Here is an 18,150-nt window from a genome sequence, read left to right on the forward strand (position 1 = left end):
ACTGGACCAGTCTATCTAACAAACAAAAAATCTTTAACTTCAGGGTGATCGGATTAAGACATGACCCTCCAGGACATAATAGGATTATCTAGCAGCAGAGCTCACGGCATTGCAAAATCACCTAAGGTCATTACATCAGCTCAAGGTTCAACCAAACTTCTGAGATAACCTACAGGGTTAGCTATGATCCCTACAACAGTCAATAGAATACATGTCCTTGCACAGGAATAGGAAACTCAAGGGCAAGGCCCAAGAGAAGGTATAAATAACCCTAATCCTCAGCTGCACCACGACCATGGGCCTGGTGGTTCTGTTCACCATTAAACCCTCTTTCCAATCAGCCGCCATGTTTCCAGTGTCTTTGTCCCCGCTTGGAACTGAACCTGATGGACATTTTCTTCCAACAATTTCCCCCTTCCCTGTTTGTTTGTTCTTTTGGAAAGGAACCAACGTGAAGGTTTTGTTCGGTCCTTCGCTTTCAGTTTGGCCACTTCTGAATCTTCAACCACAGGTTTGCGCGCACGATAACACTTCTCTTTTAGGAGAAAGCTATTCTCAAAGGGTGATTTGCAGGAAAAAAACAACGCCCGGAGTCCATAATTAAAGTAGTATCTATCCAGGCAGATGCTTTAGCTGGCGGTGTTATCGCGCCATGCTACCAACGGCCTGTTGAAGCTCATAAAATCTACAGCCAATGGATTTGACAAAACAGCCAGGGTAATTTGTCATCTCGTTTTGATCCAGAGTCTATTGCCAAGTGGATAGAGAGGCCCAGGAACTATCACAGCCCCCCGGAGGAACTGACAGTGATCCAAATGGAACAAGGTGGCTGATTGTGTTCTTTGACAGGAAAAAAAGAAAAAGCTAAACTCAATATCTCTTTTCGTGAGAAGCAGTGCTATAGCTAGTTCAGGAAATAAGTGAAAAATATCCTTTTCACAGTCCCTCCCTCCTCCGGCCTCTTTAAGGCAGCCGTGTCTCTCAAAGTAGCATTTTTGTTTTTCCACTCTCACCCCATTTATTTATTTATTTATCTATTATTATTTTCTATCCCTCTGTCAGGCTTCCGAAAGATGCCCTAATTGATTCATGAGCCTCGAGCCAAGTTTCAAAGGAAAACCAGTCATTTATTAGGAGCACCATTTCGGCAATACCCTATTGCAGTCAGATCTAAGCCTCATTTGAATTATGGTGGAACTTTACCCCTGTTCCTTCCCTCCCTTCAGTCTGTGTCACAAATCACATTCTCCAACGAGGTGCACCTCTCACAAGCCTGCTGTAGTACTAATCTGAGATCCGACTCTAGCTGGAGGTATGTGCGGAATGCGCTCCTCTCCCTTTTCTCACCATGGCAACTTTATGAGTTGACACCCATCTTTATTAGTTTTACAAAGAACTAAAGGTAGCGAACGTATCCAGCGTAACCTTCCTCCTCCTCTTTTCCCCACAACAACCACAACCTTGTGAGGTGGGTTGTGCTGACAGAGGCCCAAAGTCACCCAGAGGGAGTTCATGGCTAAGACGGGACTTGAACTCACGGCCTCCCACTTTCTAGCCTGGTGCATTAACACTAAACCCAAATTAACTCTCAAGGCAGATAATATGCAGATAGCGATCTGCCTTGTAAAAGGGGAAATGCTTCAAAGTCCTTATAGTTTCATATTCACTTCATTCTTTTCCAATTCTTAATCATTTTACACGGATATTGTCCATCACGATTCATTCAAAATGGTCAACTCTCTGCTTCTTTAGCAAAAAGAACACTTCCAAGACTGGAGGTTTTTAAGGAAGTGTTGGATAAGCATTTGTCTGAAGTGGTGTAGGGTTTCCTGCCTAAGCAGAGGGTTGGACTAGAAGACCTCCAAAATCTCTTCCAAATCTTATTATTCTTTATAAAAGCTTCATTGCCCCATGTCCTAGGGGCTGATGGTGAACCTGTTGCATGTGTGCCAGAAGAGGCATGCAGAGTCATCTCTCTGGGAACAGGAGCCGTTGCTCTGCCGTGTTCCGGTGTGCTGGCCAGCTGGTCTTCATGAATGCAGAACCCCTGGAAACTGGAAGAGCAGTCTCCCAGTGCACATGCGCACACCAGGAATATGATCTTCTGGTTTCCAGCACATGCATGCACTGGTCAGCTGCTCTTCATGCATGCATGCATGCCAGAAACCAGAAGACGAGGTGGCTGGCATGCATGCGCACCACGGAAACCAGAAGATCATCTTCCCGGCATGCTCATGCGCATGTGCCCCAAGCAGTTGCTCTTCTAGTTTCCGGCGCAAGCTCCCGTTTCAGCACTCGGTGCTGAAAATGTTTTCCCACACTGCCCTAGAGTAATGGAAAGATCTAACTGTATCTCACCACGCCCTACAATTAGTAAGATATAAAATCGAATCTTCCTAGGTTTCATGCCATCTGTTTACATTAAAATTATTTTGTCAATTCACACTGCTAATTGCTTTCGGCTCTGCAAAAGCTCCTCAATTATTAGTGTGGTACAGAGCAAGTCCCTTAACGGTTGGGAAATTAAGGGGGGGGGAAAAACAAATTAAACATCTAAGCATCCACTCCCGAATTTCCACCCATGGGAACAATCCACTTAATGGTATTCCCACATGTGTCTCAAAATTCTCCTGTGTAAGCCTTAAACTTGCCAGGAACTATTAATGCAATTATAGTATTTCCTGTAGTCATTAAATTGTATGAAGTTAAGGTTTTGGACTCGTTGTTAGGTAGGGCCAGCTAGTCATCTACAAATACCCGGCGAAAAGTATCAAGATCACTCATAAGTTCCAGTTTAAACGATTTACTGCTCAAGCAAATACACAAGAATCCGTACAACTAACAGTTAGCACTAAATTGGCACTAGATAAAAGTCAATGGAATTCAAGAGGGGGGGGTGTTGGACGGGGATCATTTGTAGACACATTACAACTCCAGACTACATCCTCTCTTGATGCCAACCTCAGCCTCTGCCTGCTCTTCTCTCAGAGTACATGTTCCTTTACATTGGAAGCTGCTCAGTTGACATTTCTAATGCTCCAATGTCCTTACTTGGCTGCCTCTCTCTTGGGAGACTTTGCTAACTCAGATTTGGAATAGAATGGAATAGAATGGGATAGAATAGAATGGAATAGAATAGAATAGAATGGAATGGTATGGAATGGAATAGAATGGAATGGAATGGAATAGAATGGAATAGCATGGAATAGAATGGAATAGAATGGAATAGAATGGAATAGAATGGAACGAAATAGAACGCAATAGAATGGTATAGAACGGTATAGAACGGAATAGAATGGAATGGAATAGAATAGAATAGAATAGAGCAGAGCAGAGCAGAGCAGAATATAGAATGGAATGGTATGGAATAGAATAGAATAGAATAGAATGGAATGGAATAGAATAGAATAGAATGGAATGGAATCGCATGGAATAGAATAGAATGGAATAGAATAGAATGGAATAGAATGGAATGGAATAGAATGGAATAGAATGGAATAGAATGGGATAGAATGGAACGAAATAGAACGCAATAGAACGGTATAGAACGGAATAGAACGGAATGGAATGGAATAGAGCAGAGCAGAGCAGAGCAGAGCAGAATATAGAATGGAATGGAATGGAATGGAATGGAATAGAATAGAATGGAATAGAGCAGAGCAGAGCAGAATATAGAATGGAATGGAATGGAATGGAATGGAATAGAATAGAATAGAATGGAATAGAGCAGAGCAGAGCAGAGCAGAGCAGAGCAGAGCAGAGCAGAGCAGAGCAGAGCAGAGCAGAATATAGAATGGAATGGAACGGAACAGAAAGGAACAGAAGAGAACAGAGCTGCAAGGGACCTTGGCCGAACCAGCAGTAGCCGAGGCAGGAGGCCCCGCCCACACCCCTGGATGCTTCTGCACATGCGCAGAAGCACTGCACGTACATCCGTGCGCGGGGGTGCGCCTGAATCGGTAGTAAAAATATTTACAGCCACTGTAATATAGGTAGTTATACTACCCTCTTATAAGATAAACATACTTGTTGGTATTCAGAGGCTGAGTAAGTAATTCACATAGAGTCTATTAAATCACCCAAAACGTCTGGCTCTCATAAATTTCATTGTCATAAATTTTAATTGTCCCTCTGATCAAAAAGTAGCAGGTTGGAACAGACACTATCTATATGTTTGCTGAGTTCCTAGCAATGAGGGAGCCATTTTTTAAAAAAATTATTATTTATTGTTTCAGACCTAGTTTGCATATACTGTTTCTGCCCTGTTTGCTGTTGTTTTTCATTGGCCTGAGACGATGAAACAAACAGACATGACGTGGAAATGCCTATTTATTTTCTGTACAATATTACACAGCACTAATTTCATTGTTTCTAGTATGCTATGTTTATTCAATTAGTGTTTGGTAATTCATTTCCTGAGAGCAATTCTTACCACCTCTGCTTCAGTCTACAATCTACAGGTTAATAAGGCCTGGGGTAAAATGTAGAAAGCCCCCTCTTTTTTTTTATAAGATCTGAAAGATCCTACACAAGATTTGAGCTCAGAAATTACAGAGTTATGGAAATAAAGGAAAATATATTGAATTATCACTTGTAAGAACATGAGTAACACAGGGGCGAAAGTAACTTTAACAATACAATTTAAAAGTACCACAAAAGTTCTCTGTTATTAGAACAAAAAAAAAACAAAAAAAACAGTTAAGACTGGCGGAGTAAAAATGCAATAAAAAAATTTAAACATTACAAATTCAATAAATGGAGAATATGTACCAATATATTCATTGCAACCCCATTTGGTCTAAAGCTATTGGTTCACTGACCCCTCATTTTTTAACAGTCCCTAAGAAAATTCTCAGTTTATTTGTATATATTCACATATACGTATTAATTATCGCAAACTCTAACACTAAGTTAACTCTAAGTTGCATTTGCTATTAATAGAGTATTTATTAAACGTTGATCTCATTTTAATTTAACCTGTCCTTAACATGCCATGCACTATCATTTTACTGCTTCGTTACCAGAAACCAATTATGTTTAGGGATGGGCTGCTACGGTTTGCATGGGTTCAGGCGATCCTTTAGCTAAGGATCGGCCCAGTTCAGCGAAGCCCAAATCTCACCCATGGCTGGCCCCGCCCAATCCCTTCCACCCATCTCCTCCCCTCCCAGGAGTCTCCATGTGACCGGTTTGGGATGCCAGGAAAGTACAGGGGCCCACACAGAGGTTCGGAGAGGGTGAAAAATGGGCCTCCCGGAATTTCAGGTCCGTTTCCGGCCTCCGGACCCTGAGGGAGGCCATTTTCGCCCTCCCAGAGGCTCAAGGAAAGCCTCTGGAGCCTGGGAGAGTGAAAAATGGGCCTCCCAGAAGTTCCAGAAAGCTGAAAATGGGCCCATGTCCTCTGGAGGGCCTCCAGAGCCTAGGGGAAGTAGTTTTTGCCCCCCCTCCCCCCGGAGGCTCGAGAAAAGCCTCCAGAGCCCAGGGTGGGTGAAAACAACCTCCCACCACCACCGCGGTGCTAGGCCACGCCCACCCAGCAACTGGGCAGAGAACCCGTTGCTAAAATATTTGAAGCCTACCCTTGATTGTCTTCAAGTACATAATTGTAGCAAACCACAAGAATATATTGATATTTACACCACCTTCTGAACCATCAAGATGTGATGGATTATGGTCCCCTTTTTTTGCCAAGATCTCTCCTAATGCATCACTTTCCACTCTGGTTCTGTTCCAGTTTCTATGATATGATCCATTCTCTGGCTCTGCTCCCTAAGGCAATATTTTTGAACTCAAGAGATGTTGACTCTCTACGGAGAAGCATTTAGAAGCAGGTCATGATTGATGAATTAAACCAGGGGGGAAGTTATATTAAGAAAGTTGGAAGATATGCTTGAAATGGAGGCAGGGGACTGGGTAGAAATTTTAAAAATTAGGCAGTGGAAGAAGATAGAGGTGGGAGGAATACTTAGACTGGACATCCAAGAAATAGACATAGACGGAGATTTAAGAGAGGAATTGGGAGGCAAGTCAAAAAAAGCATAGCAATTAAATTATTGAAGCGGGCAAGAGAAGATGGATAGATGATTTTATTGTTTATTGTTCGCTTTTCCTTTTTCCTCTCTTTCTTTTAAAGCATAGCAATTAAGATATGAAGCAGGCAAGAGATGATGTGGATGGCTTTTCTTTTCTGTTATTGTTTTGAGTTGCTTTTCCCTCCCTCTCTCTCTCTCTATTATTTTTTTCTCTCTCTTTTTTTTTTAGGCAGATGACACGATTAGATGTTAGACGGGAAGGAAAGAAAAGGTTTCTCAATAAAGGGTGACATGATTAAAAGCTAGAATAAGTGACAGAAATAAGGGGAATATTAATGTACACATCTTATAAAATGAAAGTAACCATGAGAATATGTGGAATAATTGAATAATGATAGATTGCAACCTAATATAAACGTGCATTGTTATTAGACATACATACTTTGATTGAATGTAATAATTATGTTTAATTTGATTAGTTCCATTTGGATTCGTGCCACGTTGTTCAAGCGTTGATTTGACATTTTCATAAACAAATAAAAAATAAACTTTTTTAAAAAAAATAGAAACAGGTCATGTTATATTCTGAGGTTTTGGATGGGCTGGAAATTCTTCGTAAATAGGATAAGCATTTCTTTCCGGGAAGCATAGACCAGTGACAAAGCAGATTCAAATGACAGTAAATCAAATTAGCGGCACTTCTCCAGGGTGTTGAAAGAGAAAACAACTTTAAATCTTAAAAGTTAGGATTGCTGGGGAAAATATGACTGGATCTTTCTCAGGGAATAAAGGCAGTCCTCGAGTTTCAAACTAAACAGTTTGTTTAGTGACCAAAGTTACAATGAAGCTGAAAAAAAGTGGTGTGTGACCATTATTCATACTTATGACCAATGTAGCATCCCCTTGGTCATGTGATCGAAATTCACATGCTTGGCAACTGACTTATATTTTATGTGAGTTTCAATGTCCTGGGTTTCTTTTTTGCAACCTTCTGGCAGAGTTAAAGGGGAAATCAGATTCACTTAACAACCATGTTACTAACTTAACACCTGCAGTGATTCCCTTAACAAGGGTGGCGCAGTGGTTAGAGTGCAGCACTGCAGGCTACTTCAGCTGACTGCAGTTCTGCAGTTTGGCTGTTCAAATCTCACCGGCTCAAGGTTGACTCAGCCTTCCATCCTTCCGAGGTGGGTAAAATGAGGACCCGGATTGTTACTGGGGGCAATATGCTGACTCTGTAAACCGCTTAGAGAGGGCTGAAAGCCCTATGAAGCGGTATATAAGTCTAACTGCTATTGCTATTGCTAACTGGGGTAAGGCAGGTTGTTCAATGGGGCAAAAATAAAAGAAGGAAGGGAGGGAAGGAGGGAGGGAGGGAGGGAGGGAAGGAAGGAAGGAAGGAAGGAAGGAAGGAAGGAAGGAAGGAAGGAAGGAAGGAAGGAAGGAAGGAAGGAAGGAAAGATTGGAAGAAATATCCATCTGGTTCAGTTCCAAGCCAGGATAAAGATACTGGAAACATGGAGGCTGATTGGAAAGAGAGTTTAATGGTGAACAGAACCACTAAGCACGTGGTTCTCTGGTGCAGCTGATCACATGTCGTTGAAAGCGAGGGGTTTTTATACCTTTGCACTTGAGCTTCCTGTTCCTGTGCAAGAACATATATTGTATTGGCTGTTGGCAGATTCCTATGGGGTCATCTTTGGCTGAGCTCCCAGGTTTGGTTGAAGTTTGCTGGGTGATGCAATGCCCTTAGGTTAGATTGCAATGCAGTGGGCTTTGTGTCTTCTGCTAAAGGGTCCTACAATGTCCTGAAAGCCCATATCTTAGCAATCAGGTTTTTGAGTGCATGCCCTCCTCCGAAAATAAGCCCTCCCCAAAAACATTGCAACACAGCAGCAGCCATGAGGTGACCACGCTCGCCTCCTCCTGCACCTCAAAAATAATAAGACCTCCCCAAAAATAAGGCTTATTTTGGAAAATAAGACCCTGTCTTGTTTTTGGGAAAATATGATAATATTCTGCCCTTTTAGATATTTCTCAAGATATTTAATTCTTTTAGGAGGGCTGGTTTCTCCAAGAAGGATGGATGGATGGATGGATGGATGGATGGATGGATGGATGGATGGAAGGAAGGAAGGAAGGAAGGAAGGAAGGAAGGAAGGAAGGAAGGAAGGAAGGAAGGAAGGAAGGAAGGAAGGAAGGATCAACCATTTGTAAATAATGAAACTTTCCCTTAAACTTTTTATTGGGAGTGTTCCAGTGGTGGGTTGCTTATCCCGTTCCAACCGGTTTGGTTGGAACGGGGCCGGCGGCGTCCTTGTGCACGCGCGCAGTTCATGCATGCGTCTTAGCGCCTGCGCGATCCTCCAGCTGCTCGCGGAGAATCGCGCAGGCGCTGTATGTGCCATCCAGCTGCTCACGGAGAATTACGCAGGCGCTGTATGTGCCATGCTCCTGCGTGGAAGCGCAGAAGCCTTCAAAGACCGGTAAGGAGCGCGGGCAGGCGGGTGGGCCCTTCGCCGTTCCCAGAAGTTACTTACTTCCGGGTTCGCTGACCAACCGGTTCGCGAGGACCGCCGCGAACCGGTTGAAACCCACCCCTGGAGTGTTCCCAACAATTTTATCTCATATGCATTCTCTTTACCCTTCCAGGGGTGATAGATTGGGTGTCAAACAGAGCCCATGTTTCATTGCTTTTATGGTAATGCTGCAACCCCACGGAAAACCTCGCTGTTGAACACCGCTGAGAGATTAACAGGAGTTTGGATTGAGCATCAACGGACAAAAGGTTTCTCTCCTGTGCCGTGCAGTGAAAGGCAAAAATATGAGCTCTCCCGCATCCCCCCCCCCTTTTCAAAGCAACCTTGGGGCCCATTTTTCTGCTCCATTTCCACCTCTAATCGCTCACACATAAGCCATCTCGTAGGCTTCCTTTGCTCCAGACAGCATCCCCAATCTGTGAGGAAACCCAGAATGGGTCTTTGGTATTTGGAAGCTGTTATCTCCCGCTTCTCGAGGGCAGCTTGCTAGCTTCTGTTCGTGTTTATCGGTGAAATAAATATCAGCTTTGCAAAAAAAATACCAGGATCTAATTAGCAAACCTGTCACCGATGAGGCCAGATTGGAGCATATATGAAGAATCAGCTGTCTCTTGCTAAAACTGGTGGGGTGCTGCTCTTCCTAGTATCAACATAGTAAACTGACAATTTCCAGTCCCATAGATTAGTATGTCTCTGGCTTTCTTAAACACAAATCCATTAGAAACCCAACGCTTTTTATGAATACTGTCAATTTTAACTGTTTCTTACATAAATGGACATAAATTGTTTCAACTCCTATCCTCAAAAGATTTCTAAAGAGCACTGCACACCAGAACAATAGACACAAGGACAGTTTTTCCCCCAAAGGCCATCACTCTGCTAAACAAATAATCCCCACAACACTGTCAAATTATCTACTAAGACTGTATTACTATTATTCTTCTCTTCCTTCTTAGTACCTATCTCTTTTCTAGGGCCTATCTCTTTCCACTTATGACTATAACCATGTTGCTTGTGTCTTTGTTGTGCAAATGTGCATTGTTTTATTTGTTTCCTAGTATAATTTGATTGCTTATTAGTAAACTAGGACAATCACTAAGTGTTGTATTATATGATTCTTGATGAATGTATTCTATTCTATTTTTCTTTATGTACACTGAGAATATATTCACCAGACAAATTCCTTGAGTGTCCAATCACACTTGGCCATTCACATTCACATTCTATTCTCATTCTCATTCCTTATTCCATTCCATTCCATTCCATTTCTTATTCTATTCTATTCTCATTTCCATTCCATTCTCACTCATTCTATTCCTATTCCTATTTCCTGTTCTATTCTATTCTCATTCCATTCCTTATTCTATTCTGTTCTGTTTTGTTCTATTCTGTTTTATTCTCATTCCATTTCTTTTCTATTCTATTCTCATTCCATTTCTTATTCTATTCTCATTCCATTTCTTATTCTATTCTCATTCCATTTCTTTTCTATTCTATTCTCATTCCATTTCTTATTCTATTCTGTTCTATTCTTTCTATTCTATTCTATTCTCATTCCATTCCTTATTCTCTTCTGTTCTTTTTTGTTCTATTCTATTCTCATTGCATTTCTTTTCTATTCTATTCTCATTGCATTTCTTATTCTACTCTGTTCTATTCTTTCTATTCTATTCTCATTCCATTCCTTATTCTATTCTCAATCCATTTCTTATTCTATTCTATTCTATTCTCATTCCATTCCTTATTCTGTTCTGTTCTGTTTTGTTCTATTCTATTCTCATTTCTTTTCTATTCTATTCTCATTGCATTTCTTATTCTATTCTGTTCTATTCTTTCTATTCTATTCTATTCTCATTCCATTCCTTATTCTATTCTCAATCCATTTCTTATTCTATTCTATTCTCATTCCATTCCTTATTCTATTCTCAATCCATTTCTTATTCTATTCTATTCTCATTCCATTCCTTATTCTATTCTCAATCCATTTCTTATTCTATTCTATTCTCATTCCATTCCTTATTCTATTCTCAATCCATTTCTTATTCTATTCTGTTCTATTCTTTCTATTCTATTCTCATTCCATTCCTTATTCTATTCTCATTCCATTTCTTTTCTATTCTATTCTCATTCCATTTCTTATTCTATTCTCAATCCATTTCTTATTCTATTCTATTCTATTCTATTCTATTCTTTCTATTCTATTTTATTCTATTCTCATTCCATTCCTTATTCTATTCTGTTCTGTTTTGTTCTATTCTATTCTCATTCCTTTTCTATTCTATTCTCATTCCATTTCTTATTCTATTCTCAATCCATTTCTTATTCTATTCTCAATCCATTTCTTGTTCTGTTCTGTTCTGTTCTGTTCTGTTCTATTCTATTCTAATCTACCCTACCCTACTCTACCCTACCCTATCCTATTCTATTTTATTTTATTCTCAGTGTTGGCAACAGAGGTATTTCAAATTACCCTTAAACAACATCTTGTCATTCAGTTGGTGCAATTATAGGGTGCATGCATCTAACAAAATGTGATTACAAAAGGAAAAGGACAAATTGCATCTGGAATAATATATTCTTCCTGTTCCTATTTTGCTTTTCTCCCCCCCGCCCCAACAGAAAAAGTCCTGTGAGCCAGGTGTAATCTGTCCTTCTGCCTGTACTTGCTATACAGATAGTCCTCAACTTGCAACAGTTCATTTAGGCACCGTCCGAAGTTACGACAGCCCTAAAAAAAAGAACATTTGTCACACTTACGACCATTGAAGCATCCTCATGGTCACATGATCAAAATTCGGAAGCTTGACCACTGACTCACATTTATGACGGTTGCAGTGTTCCGGAGTCATGTGATCAACTTTGGCGACCTTCAGACAAGCCAAGTCAATGGGGACGCTGGATTCCCTTAACATCTGTGTTGCTGACTTAACAACTGCCGTGATTCACTTAACAACAGCGACGAGAAAGGTCGTAAAAACGGGTCAAAGCTCACTTCACAAATGTCTCGCTTAGCAATGTAAATTTCGGGCTCAGTTTGAGGCCGTAAGCCAAGATTTACCTGTGTTGTGCAGTGAAATATAATCCCAAAGCGCTAAGTTAAAAACAAACTATATTTCCCCCACTGTCCCATGTGTCAAAGTGCTTCTGAATTCTAAATAAGTAAATGTTCTACTTCCCAAACTGAACATGGAAAGCAAATGCAGAATGTGGATTCCTGACAAGGCAAGGAATTGTAAGCGTCAGTCAGTTATACGCGCACAATTCTACAACAACATATGTAACAACAAGGTGATAATACGCATTTCTCGCTTTTTTTCCCTGTTCTTTCTTTCTTTCTTTTTGCAAACCACATTCTGTCAAACCGCTCAGCTGCCCAGAGTCCCTCTACAGAGAGCCAATAAAACTGTTCAAAGGAGCTTTTGATTGCTTTATGTACATTTTGTTGGATTTCAGCCAACGCAACCACTTCATATTTGGCAGCGCGATTGGGTTGCGAATATTTCCTTCCCAAATTCAAAGGAAGCCGTTGGTAGGAATTCACCCTGAAGCATATTTACTTTCAAGCAAATTTATTCGGCGTCCTTAATTTCATGAGAGCGTAATTGGCTCAAGTATATCCTGAACTTTTAAAAAAAGAGCGAGAGAAATACGCTTTGTTCCGTCCAGTGGCAACTATTATTTGACTGTGAAAATCTCTTCTATAGATAAAATGCCTTGAGGTTTATTTAGTTTCCCCCCACCCCAAAGGCCATCACTCTGCTAAAAAATAATTCCCTCACTGCTGTCAAACTATTCATTAAGGCTGCATCGTTCCTATCCCCCATCTCCTCCCACTTATGGCTGCAGGACCGTAACTTTGTGGCTTGTATCCTTATGATTTATATTGATATTGATTGTTTCCTGGTTGCTTATTTGTACCCTATGACTATCACTAAGTGTTGTACCTTAGGATTCTTGACGAATGTATCTTGTCTTTTTGTGTACACTGAGAGCATCTGCACCAAAGACAAATTCCTTGTGTGTCCAATCACACTTGGCCAATAAAGAATTCTATTCTGTTCTATTCTACTCTAATTCACTCTACTTAATCTATTCTATTCTATTCTATTCCATTCCATTCCATTCCATATTTTCTTTATTCTATTCTATTCTATTCCATTCCATTCCATTCCATATTTTCTTTATTCTATTTCATTCAGTTCCATATTTTCTTTATTCTATTCTATTCCATTCCATATTTTTTATTCTATTCTATTCCATTCCATATTTTCTTTATTCTATTCTATTATTATTTTTTCTATTCTATTCTATTCTACTCTACTCGAATTCACTCTACTTAAGCTATTCTATTCTATTCCTATTCCTATCCTGTTCCATTTCCTATTTTCTTTATTTTATTCTATACTATTCCATTCCATTCCAATCCATATTTTCTTTATTCTATTCCATTCCATTCTATATTTTCTTTATTCTATTCTATTCCATTCCATTCCATTCCATATGTTCTTTATTCTGTTCTATTCCATTCCATTCCATATTTTCTTTATTCTATTCTATTATTATTTTATCTATTCTATTCTACTCTACTCTACTCTAATTCACTCTACTTAATCTATTCTATTCTATTCCTATCCCGTTCCATTCCATATTTTATTTTTTCTATTCCATTCCATATTTTCTTTATTCTATTCTATTCTATTCCATTCCATTCCATATTTTCTTTATTCTATTCCATTCCATATTTTCTTTATTCTATTCTATTCTATTCCATTCCATATTTTCTTTATTCTATTCCATTCCATTCCATTCCATATTTTCTTTATTTTATTCCATTTCATATTTTCTTTATTCTATTCTATTCTATTCCATTCCATTCCATATTTTCTTTATTCTATTCTATTCCATTCCATTCCATATTTTCTTTATTTTATTCTATTCTATTCCATTCCATATTTCCTTTATTCTATTCTATTCCATTCCATTCTATATTTTCTTTATCCTATCCTATCCTATCCTATCCTATCCTATCCTATCCTATCCTATCCTATCCTATCCTATCCTTCAGTTTTTCTGCTGATATTCCTGTACTTTAACCAAACTGACCCTTAAGAATAAAGACAGCTTCTATTGTAAATGAAGGAAGTCAAAAGTTTTTTTTCAATATCATAAAACCACTTGTATTACACCCTGAGATCATATGTGCTTACTTAATATGAATATATACCGACTATATTCATCAAGGAACAGTAGACTAAGAAGGGACCAATGATGGAAAACCTTTTTGGCAAAGGTCGCGTGGAAATGTTGCACTCGTGCGTGCACAGCACACACACATCATGGCTTCGCTCCAGAAAAGCTGTATTTCCAGAGTTCTAGCCGCATGTGAACCCGGTAATCGGCTGGAGGGCGCGCATGAGCACATCACTTTTCAACACTGCTGGGCACGCAAAGGGATCGCACTCTGGAAAAGCCAAACTTCACCGTTCTGGCTCACATGCGCACCCAACAATCAGCTGGCCAGCGCACATGCGCACACTGGTTTTTGGGACTGTCCCATGCGTGAAGGACAGCTGATTGGTGCATGTGCACCAGAAACCCAAAAGACAAACAGGCAAGGCTGTATGTGCCAGGCGACATGGCTTTGAGTGTGTCTTTGGGCACGCGGGCCATGTGGTTGCTATCACAGGAATAGGCTATCCCATAATTTCGACACATAAACTGGGTTTTGCCAAGAAGTTAAATTGTTCTTCATGTCAGGGGTCAAAGAAAAAACTTCGTTATGTTTTATGTGTGAGTTTGTTGATTTGTGACACAAGAATATAAATCGATGTGCTTAGAATAAATCTAAGATTCTTAAAAAAATTTATCTCTTTGTAGGCTAATAGTTAACAGAATTGATGTGTCTTTTAGAGCTGTTGTACGACCACTGTTGAGCCCAAATTTTATTTTGTTATTTTGTGAGACCTTTGTTAAGTCAGTTTTGCCCCGTGTTATGACCTTCCTTGCCACAGTTGTTAAGCGAATCACTGCAGTTGGTAAGTTAGCAACACATTTTTAAGTCAATTTCAGTTCCCCATTGGCTTTGCTTGTCAGAACGTCACAAAAGGCGTTCACATGACCTTGGGATGGTCATAGGTATGAACCAATTGCCAAGCACCTGAATTTGGATCACATGATCACAGGGATGCTGCAATGGTCGTAACTCTGAAAAACGGTCATAAGTCGTTTTTTCAGTGCCATAACTTTGAATGGCCACTAACTGAACTGTCGTAATTCGAGGGCTACCTGTATATACTAAGCCAATAGAAGAAGAATAAGATAATGCCTACTATACGGTAAGTCAATTAATTCTTTTAAACAGATACCATACAATATTTCAGGTTAAAATCAAGCATTCACTCAGGAAATCACAATCCAAGGATGAGCTTTTGTTAGTTCTTAAAATCTCTCTCTATAAAAATGGTTGTGTGTATGTTCCAGCATAACTCTGGAATCCCTTGAGCAATTTCAGCCAAACTTGGTACACAGATGATTTACACTCTGGAAACAAATATGTGGGGGTAAAGCACCCCTAATACCTCCCGGCGTGTCTGTCTGTCTGTGTGTGTCTGTCTGTGTGTGGGTTCCATCATAACTCTGGAATGCCTGGACCGCTAAAATGAAAAGGAATGAATTATAACTATAGTATCAAATCACTGTACTTTTCACAGTGATAGTGTGCATTTTGGATTCCAGTTCGTGTGTGTGTGTGTGTGTGTCTGTGTGTATGTGCATTACTTTGATTTGACACTCTAGATATAATTCATTCCTTTTCCTGTCTAATAAAGGATTAGCATAAATAAATACCCGGGCAACTCGGGGTTATCAGCTAGTCATATTATAAAAATCTTCACGAAATAAAGTTTCCAAGAGCCTTTTGCGTTAACGCTGTCAAGTTCCATATAAGTTAAATCCTCATTGTATTGGCTTCACAGTCCATTGAGTACCTGAATAATGGTTAACCGCACTGTGTTATATTATTTGCACCCACAATGGATATCCTTCTCCTTCTCCTTACATTTCTTAAATGCAAATTTTCCAGTTCTCAAAAGCAAATCAATGCTGCAAATTGATTTTTCTCACTGGTCACGGTTGAATCCGGCTTGTAATTTCATTTGACTGTTTAAGAAGCCTACAAATTGGTCCACTTAAAGCTGCCACATGAAGAAGCATCTTATACAGGGGTGCATTTGCTGATTCTTGATATGGGCAGTCCTCAACCTATGACCACAATCTACCCCGAAATTAATGTGGGTTAAGTGAGAAATTTGTTAAGGGAATTGCATCTCTTTTTATCACTTTTCTTGCCATCATCATTAAGTGAAGTACTGCAGTTTGATAAGATAGTGATCTGGTTATTGAATTAATCTGGCTTCCTCATTGACCGCTTGTCAGTGTTGTAGCCCGCCAGCAGCCAGCAGAACTCACGGCAGATTCAGACAGTGAGGAGGTTGGGGAGGAACATGGGCCAGTCCTGGAGTCTGGGGAAGGCTCGGATGAGGGCTCTGTGTCGGAGGCAGAGAGGGGGCCAGGGCCATCTGACAGTTATCAGCTGCCTTCAGAGTCCGACATCACTGAGGCAGAGGAACAGCCGGAGCCCTGTTCCCAGTGTGCGCATGCACAGAGTTGCCAGGAGAAGGGAACAGTTCAGGACAATGGCCAACTCAGGAGTGAAGGCACAGGTGGACGGTGAATGGCCCCTCCCATAGGGAATAAAGAGGAGCGAAAGGGGAATGGAGTTTGCAGGAGACAATTAGTTCAATTCATTCGGGTGAAGATCTGTTCCTGACTTCTTGCCAAGTAATTGCTGCTACAGCGTGGAGTTTGGAAGATATCGGCCTGGCAGCTCTCCAAGCCTGATAAAGGTCTGTGGTTGTGAAATCTCTCGAAAGACTGTTGGCCGGGACTTTACTGGAGAGGAATTCTCTTTCGCCTAAATAAAAGAGGTTTTATCGGGATGAGGAGTCGGCTTCATGATCTTGGAAATCCATGACAGCTGGCAAGCATTTGAATTTTGATCACATGACCCCGGGGATGTTGCAAAGCTCGTAACTGTGAAAAAACCGGTCATAAGTCACTTTTTTAAAGTGCTGTTGTAACTTTGAATGTTCACTAAATGAACGGTTGTAAGTTGAGGACTATCTGCACATATATTACCTTCTACGGTCCTCCTGCCATTGTGTCAGGCACAAAAGATAAGTTCCCCGCATGAATTAAAGTGACTTAATGCCAAATTAGTCTGTGCACAAGAATCTTCTCAATTCGTGCTTAGCATCTGCTTGAAGTTAGATGAGGATCAATGGAATTCAAAGGAGGTCGGACTTACTGTATTTTTCGAACTATAAGACGCACCAAGATTTTGAAGAGGTGCATTTTTTAAAAAAAAGTTTTTGCACTCTGCAGAGCTCCCAATTCCTCTGCACACCTCATTTTTTTGTGAAAAACGGAGCATGCGGAGGGTTTGAGAGGCCTGCAAAGTGCTCCTGGGGGCTGCCCCCCCCAAAAAATGAGCAAAAAATGACCTTTTTTTTTTTTTGCAAAAATGGCCCCAATTTTTTGCCAAAAACAGGGCATGCATAGGCTAAACGCAACCAGATTTTCTCCCTCTTTTTTGGGTGGGAAAGGTGCGTCTTATACTCTGAAAAATACAGTAGTTCACTTGTGACTATGTAGGGATTCTAGGCAGATCCCTCTTTTGATTCCAGCCCCAGATTCTGCCATTTCTTCTACTAACCTTCACCGTAACAATAATAGTAGCAGTTACTTACATAAAATTCACGCAGCCTGTTCCTGCAGGAGGGGCAATCCAAACGAAACTGAGATTTGTGGTTGGAAGGTGGCTGACGTGTGATGCAACCACACTGCACATGAACTGATTCCCAAATTGGTGATCGGACATTATTCCTACAAGGAAGAGACAAAATAAATATTCATGAATATTCATTCAACAGTTTCATTTTATTTCTGCACAAGCATCCATAAACAATTAATAAGAAATTCAATTGTGTTACACAGCATTCTACCTGTATCAGTGGCGAAATCTTTTTACTACCAGTTCTGTGGGTATGCCTTGGTGGGCGTGGTGTGCCTTGGTGGGCGTGGTGTGCCTTGGCGGGCGTGGTTTGGTGGGTGCGGTGTGGCTTGGCGGGTGTGGCTTGGCGGGCATGGTGTAGCTTCATGGGTATGGCTTGTGGGTGTGGTGTGGCTTGGTGGGTGTGACAGGAGAAGGATACTGCAAAATCTCCACTCCCATCCCACTACAGGGGAAGGATACTGTAAAATCTCCATTCCTATTCCAGGGGAAGGATACTGTAAAATCTCCATTCCCACCGCACTTCAGGGGAAAGATACTGTAAAATCTCAATTCCCTCCCCATTCCAGGGGAAGGATACTGTAAAATCTCCATTCCCATTCCACTCCAGGGGAAGGATACTGCAAAATCTCAATTCTCTCCCCACTCCAGGGGAAGGATACTGTAAAATCTCCATTCCCATTCCACTCCAGGGGAAAGATACTGCAAAATCTCAATTCCCTCCCCA

At 40.6% G+C, this 18,150-nt stretch overlaps 1 protein-coding gene across 1 annotated transcript in view; it reads right to left on the bottom strand.

Moving 5' to 3' along the window:
- RELN (reelin) overlaps positions 1–18,150 on the bottom strand; it is a 389,713-nt gene that overhangs the window by 279,138 nt on the left and 92,425 nt on the right. Inside the window, exon 3 of the mRNA XM_087722293.1 lies at positions 17,380–17,515. Coding sequence (XP_087578419.1) covers positions 17,380–17,515 — 136 coding nt within the window. The remainder of the gene's footprint in view (positions 1–17,379; positions 17,516–18,150) is intronic.

Source organism: Thamnophis sirtalis, unplaced genomic scaffold (genome assembly GCF_051295495.1).
Source record: "Thamnophis sirtalis isolate CommonGarterSnake01/CBP01778 unplaced genomic scaffold, rThaSir2_p1.2 scaffold_9, whole genome shotgun sequence".
In the NCBI taxonomy this organism is placed as follows: Eukaryota; Metazoa; Chordata; class Lepidosauria; order Squamata; family Natricidae; genus Thamnophis; species Thamnophis sirtalis.